The following is a 6,128-nucleotide window of genomic DNA, read 5'->3' on the forward strand; positions in this document are numbered from 1 at the left end:
TTCTTTCCTTCAGCCAGTTTGTAGCCCACCTTCAGACAACGAACTGCATTTGGCTTATTCCAGGAAACAACCAGGAGCATATGGATTCAGCCAGCTGTCACTTTCAGTATTTCATCTTGTCCCATTGCCATCAAAGAACTGTTCTGATGTTTGCTGCAGAGATCCCAGCTGCACGCTGCACACTTCAGTAAGTGTGTGAACTGTGGCATTAGCATTCGAGGACACTACAGGTTGTTGTGTAATGAGTCACCCTAAGGATTTGGAGATACCTTCAGATGGTGCCGTAAAACCACACTTAAAACAACAGTTCACAGCTGAGTTCCAATTCTTGGTTTGTTTCAACTTCAATAAAAGCACCCCCAAATATTCTGTATGTTCTCCTGGAGCTGGGGGGGGGTGTGTGAGGAAGATCTGATCTCTAGTTTTTATGTTGAAATTGGGCTCCAAGGCAGCAGGTTCTCTACAGTTCAAGTAGAACAACTGAGTGACTTGATCTTGGTATTTAGTCTTGCTAAAATGTAAGCACAAGGAAAAAAAACATCTGAGCAAAATTTCTAAAAACAGAGCTTTATTTACAACAGTAAAAGCAAACCAAAACCACCACTGTTACGAAGACCAGGCTGTTCCAGTGGCCTTTCCTCAGAAGTCATCTGCTTCACAAAATCAGCACAAAGTCCACCAGTTCACCCATCGTTTTCCCAAACAGGAGTTTGTGGCTGCCACATCTTACCAGAGAAGCAGGATGAAGAATCAGAGAAAGTCATTGCTGCCTCCTTTCTACTTGCCTCCCCTGCACATTTTTCCACAAATGTGGAAAAAAACCTCACCTAATCCAGTCAAGGGTAGCATTTTGTAAGGAGTTCGGTACAGCTGGAACAAAGGACAACGCAGTCCCCTTACAGATCTGGACCCAAGGTAGCCAAAGGACAAAGGGATTCCTAATGGATAGAAGGGGAAGGCCAAAGAAAAGATCCAGCTGTTGGTGAGTAAAAGCTGCTGGAGAGGAGAAAGACTGCAAAATGGGAGGAAGGCTTTAATCCTGCAGAGGGGGTTACAGGAAGATGGGAGAACCAAATAAACAGAGGCTGCCAACAGGGAAAACCAGAACACGTGAGCAGGTGGTACAGAAAGTTGGTAAGACAAAACACAGCAGCTCTGCTCAGCTGCTCTGGGAAGTGAAAGGTTTACACTACAGGCAGCAGGGGTTGTCTGGAGAGAGAAAGAGGGTTTTATTTCACGTTATTCTTTCCTTCTCTCAACAGGCACAGTAATTTTAAAGTTACACATCACTTACTTCAATCATAGGCAGACTTAAATAACTCAGCTATGGAAGACAGAGCTGGGGTCATGACGCGAGTGAGCAGCCTAGGAAATGGCAAGGAGGGCAAAGGGAAGGTGGAGTTCCCTGCTCCTATGCCACCTCGGGAGGGGAAATCTGCCACGTGCTGTGTGTTCAGCAGAACGACTGCTCTGGAACAGAACTGGCAGGGATGTGCCTTGCCACGCATCTCACACGAGGGCTGCAGGCAGGGATCCCCAAAGCACTACGAAAGGCAAAGCAAGAGCTTCTTTCTTAGGTTATCTTCTGTGTGCATAAATAAACAAATCAACTCCGATCAAGTCCTTCCTTGACCTCCCACCGCCACCCCAACTGCACTGTTTAGGACTTCAGTTCAACCTCTGCTTTTATCACACACCTTTTATTTTACACACCTTCCCAAAGTGCTTCAATACCAGCGTACTGTAATAACAGACGTTAACTGGACCCTCTGCTATCAGAGTTCCTTTACACTGATTGAATTGTCAAAGGGAGTGCATTTGCAAGTGTGTGGGAAGGTACTGGAAGACACTACACGTGTGTAAACCACGGTGGATTTATGGACTTTGGCCCTTCCTTCTGCAGGGTCCGTCCACAGCTTTACCCAGAAGGATGATAAAGATGATGAAGGCGGCATTTAAAGAAAGTCTTGCTACTCCACAACTCTTCACTGCAACAACTAGAGAGCACCAGGGTCCAGATCTACAGCTAATTTCACTTCAAAGCAGTAGCTATTTCACTTCAACCCAGGGACACCAAGGGTATTAACACTTTGCCAAGTCAAGGGGAAACTGAGACCAGGTATCAGCTGAGTTGCCATGCTGGAATGTTAAGTCACATGTTTGTACTTCCAAACCTCATAAATCACTATCTTAAACTACAGCTTCCACAGCTCAGCTGGTTTACTAACCTTTTCAGTATCAAAAAGTCTCTAGATTTGTCAGCCACATCTCCTCACGAGCCGAGTACTGAGTATCAGTAAGGGAGGTAACACAAAAGTGGCCCTTAAAAACAGGCCAGACGACACGGACAAGGCAAGAGATAAAGGCGTAAGCATTCGACGACATCAAAATCATACATGAAAATCTGCTTAGAGTCAAAGATACTCATTTTATCAAGAGATGTCTGAGACCAGCCAGAACAATGACAAGAAGCTGGTGGAAAGAAACATTATTTGGGAGGTCTGTCTGGATCATCTCAAAGACTCCACCACAGGGCACTGAGAAAGGCATTGAACGAGTCTGTCAGTCGTTGTGGTTTTGTTCTGTTAACACTTGCAGAACAACAAGCTCAAGTCCCTGCTTTGGACACGAGATAGTAGAGGATGAAGAAAACAACAATCAGTCCTGACAGCACAGAGCAACTTGCGATTATCCCTCCCGGACTGTGTCATGGTGGAGAAACGCTTCACGCTGCCAGTTAGCAGGCCAGTCACACTCAGAAAATCTGAATCCTGAATGGGAAACAAAATTAAGACGGAGGCATTATAAACAGACAAAGATATCCTGAAGGATCTCTCACTTCCTGGCTAAAAAACATTTGCCCAGGACCTGCCCACCTCTCTGTGCCCATTGCCTCTCTCAGAAGGTCCTTCCCCTCCTATGCTCAGGCTCCAAGAGCAGCACCATTCCCACTACACTCGAAGCAGGGAAACAAAAAGACAGAGGGAGGTCTGTTCCAAATGTAAAACAAACTGCCACCCCTTTTTAGAACAGGGTCACACTGCCTGCTGCTGGACTGCTCAGCTGCACCCATGCAGCTTGTTCTGCCTGGAACTGCTTAACAGCAACATCACAGGTGAACGCTTCATCCAAAGGAAGCATCCCCACGTGAAGCTAGAGCCCTTAATGCACATGGCACAGGCTCATTCAGCACAATTTCATGCTGATTCAGGACTTCTCCTTTAAGGTCTTTTGCCATTACACCTTTTATTCTGACTTGCCATTCTCCTATATTTCAGACTGAGCAAATATCCATTTCGGACACTCCAGCACTGTCAGAGTTCACCGTTATTAAGCTTCCAAGCTGAGCTCACACCTTCGACTCAGCTGGTTTCAACACCACAATTATAATTTCTCTCACTTCCACAGACCAGCTCTCCAACATCCAGCACATGCAGAAAAGGCGCTCCAGGCACTGGTGTTATGGTGCTAATCTCCTCCCCAAATCCCTGGGCTGGATTCCCTTCCTCTCACAATTCGGTTAACAAATTATCTTCCTCCTAAAAAGTCTCAGCAGGTCACCCCTCTGCTACAGGAATCTGCTGTTCTGGCCCTTCCCCAGTGCACTGTGATTTTCCATCAGCAACCAAAGCTGAAGCAGCAGATTACTCTGGAAAGCAATTCTGGCTTTATCGGGTGTTGTGTGTCAGAAAGATGACAGAACAGGGCACCAAACAACCCGAGTGAACCCAGAGCATCAGCTTTGCTCCTTCCAAAGATGTCAGTGAGCTACCAAGTCCTGACAGGCAGCCTGTGTTTGAGGTGTTACAGTAAGTAACCCTGACAGATGTATACAGCAATAGCAAAAATCGCAGCAGCAGCTGAGGAACAGGCCCATCTCCCAGCATTAGTCTCAGGAGACAGCTCTTTAATCCCTAAGGAGGTAATCTCCACCATATTTCTGAAGTGTGCTGCCCACATCAGTCTTTCCAGATGTTAGATACCAGTGGACAAAGCAATAATAGCATCTGCTAAGCATCTGATGTTTATACATGGAAAGGTCCACTCAAATGGGTTCAGTTACATTCCCCGATTTGCCAAATCAACCACTGGGATGTAACTGTGTCTGCTAACTTTGAACTCCTCTTAAACTTTCACAGTTAAGGTAACTGCTGAGAGCCAGCACCAAGAAGTCATGCTTTTTACATTTCACTGGTTCCTTACCATGCCATCCAGGTAACGGTTCTGTTCGTCAGCATCCTTGTCAATATCCAGAGCCAGCTACACAGGATAAGGGAGGAAACGGCTATTAATGAACTTTGAACGTAGAGAGAACCTCTAACACAGCACCGCTAACACTTGAAATGAACATTAGAAAAGTAGGCCACTGCTTCCCTGTCTCCTCCATGCTTGGTAGAAGAACAATGCTTGGTAGAGACCAGCAGGTCCAGGGAGGTGATCATCTCCCTGTACTGGGCACTGGTGAGGCTGCACCTCGAGTGCTGTGTTCAGTTCTGGGCCCCTCACTAGAAGAAGGATGTGGAGATTCTGGAGCGTGTTCAGAGAAGAGCCACAAGGATGGGGAGGGCTCTGGAGAACAAGCCTGATGAGGAGCGGCTGAGGGAACTGGGCTTGTTTAGCCTGGAGAAGAGAAGGCTGAGGGGAGACCTCAGCACCACCTCCAACTGCCTCAAGGGAGGTTGTAGAGAGGTGGGTGCTGGGCTCTTCTCCCAGGTGATGGGGGACAGAACAAGGGGAAACGGCACCAAGCTGTGCCAAGGGAGGTTCAGGTCAGAGCTAAGGAGGAAGTTCTTTACTGAGAGGGTCGTCAGAAGCTGGACCAGGCTGCCCAGGGAGGTGGTGGAGTCACCATCCCTGGATGTGTTTAAGGAGCGGGTAGACGAGGTACTTAGGGATATGGTTTAGGGGGTAGACAGGAACGGTTGGACGTGATGATCTCAGAGGGCTTTTCCAACCGAGCGATTCTGTGATTCTGTGAAAATAAGATTCTCAGCGTGCCTTCAGGTTGTTGAAGCTTTTCAGCTCTGAAGGGCTGAAAATAAAGCTTCACTGTTTGAAACTTTCATACGTAGGACAGCAGCATTTGAACGCTGGGACGCAGCAGCAGGAATTCAGCGTTTTCCCTTCCACAAGGCCAGTCACTGACTGCTATTAAGCTCTAAATCAAAGTATTTCCTGCTACTAGGAGTAAACTTTAGCTTTAAGAACATCACTTACATACAGACACGTGTATGTTTCAAAACTAATTTACCTGCCCTTTTACTGGGACATTTTTCCACCAAGAAGATGCACATAGCAATACCCCTCTGTGCAGCTTTTATGTTTCTCTCTGTGCCTACAAATCCTTCCCTGAGTGCCACGAAAACCACACCATTCCCCCTAGATGATGTTGCTAAACCTCAAAAAGAAAGCAGAAATTCACAAAGCCACCCCTGGCATTTCCCAGGTGACAGTTAACCACAACTAAGAGTCATTAATACATAGGAAGCCCTCTGTACTGACCACAGCCTTGCACCTTCAGCAAGACCCTGCGTCAGCAACCCAGATACCGATGCCCCGTCCTTCCTTCACCATGGCACCTGACATGAACTCCCCAACTCACCGACTTCAGCCTGGTGACCTTGTTGGCTAGGCTGTCTGCCATATGTTTGTTCTCTACATCCAGCATATCCTCCACTGCACTCGGACTCTGACCTGGGGGAAAAAAAAAACCCCACAAGGATGAGAATGAGCTTTATCTGGCCTGATACAACTACTGCTGTACTTGCTCACCCAACGTGGCAGGCGACGAAGAGTGGGCTTGTTGCCCAAGCGGTCTCCAGCTTGCCAGTAAGGCTGTTTCAACCACTAAGGCTGCCCCTATGGCCTGGTGGGGTTTGCTCCACGAAACGGTCCCAAACTCTTTTTGGCAAAAACACACCAAACTTTCCCCAAATGGAGTGGGTTACAAATCCTGACATGCGCCCCGAGCTGCCACCACCGCCCAGCAGCAGCACGAAGCGGCACAAGGCCTTCGTGCCTCAGCACGGGATTTGGGTGAAACCGAGCAAATCCGAGGCACTTCGTCTCCTCAAGGGCCCTCTCGGGGCTCTCCTGGCTTTGCTTCCCCGTAGGCGCTGGGCAGACCG

The 6,128-nt window shown here is 47.7% G+C and overlaps 1 protein-coding gene across 1 annotated transcript; it reads right to left on the reverse strand.

Annotated features, from left to right (window-relative positions):
* Window positions 1–2,608: 2,608 nt before the first annotated feature.
* On the reverse strand, window positions 2,609–5,686 carry BET1L (Bet1 golgi vesicular membrane trafficking protein-like). Its single transcript, XM_010185974.1, is given in 4 exon segments — window positions 2,609–2,672; window positions 2,674–2,771; window positions 4,204–4,260; window positions 5,603–5,686. Coding segments are annotated over 4 exon segments (285 nt in total). The 5' UTR covers window positions 5,669–5,686.
* Between the last annotated feature and the right edge of the window lie 442 nt (window positions 5,687–6,128).

This window comes from Mesitornis unicolor, unplaced genomic scaffold (assembly GCF_000695765.1).
Source record: "Mesitornis unicolor isolate BGI_N332 unplaced genomic scaffold, ASM69576v1 scaffold16716, whole genome shotgun sequence".
NCBI classification, from domain to species: domain Eukaryota; kingdom Metazoa; phylum Chordata; class Aves; order Mesitornithiformes; family Mesitornithidae; genus Mesitornis; species Mesitornis unicolor.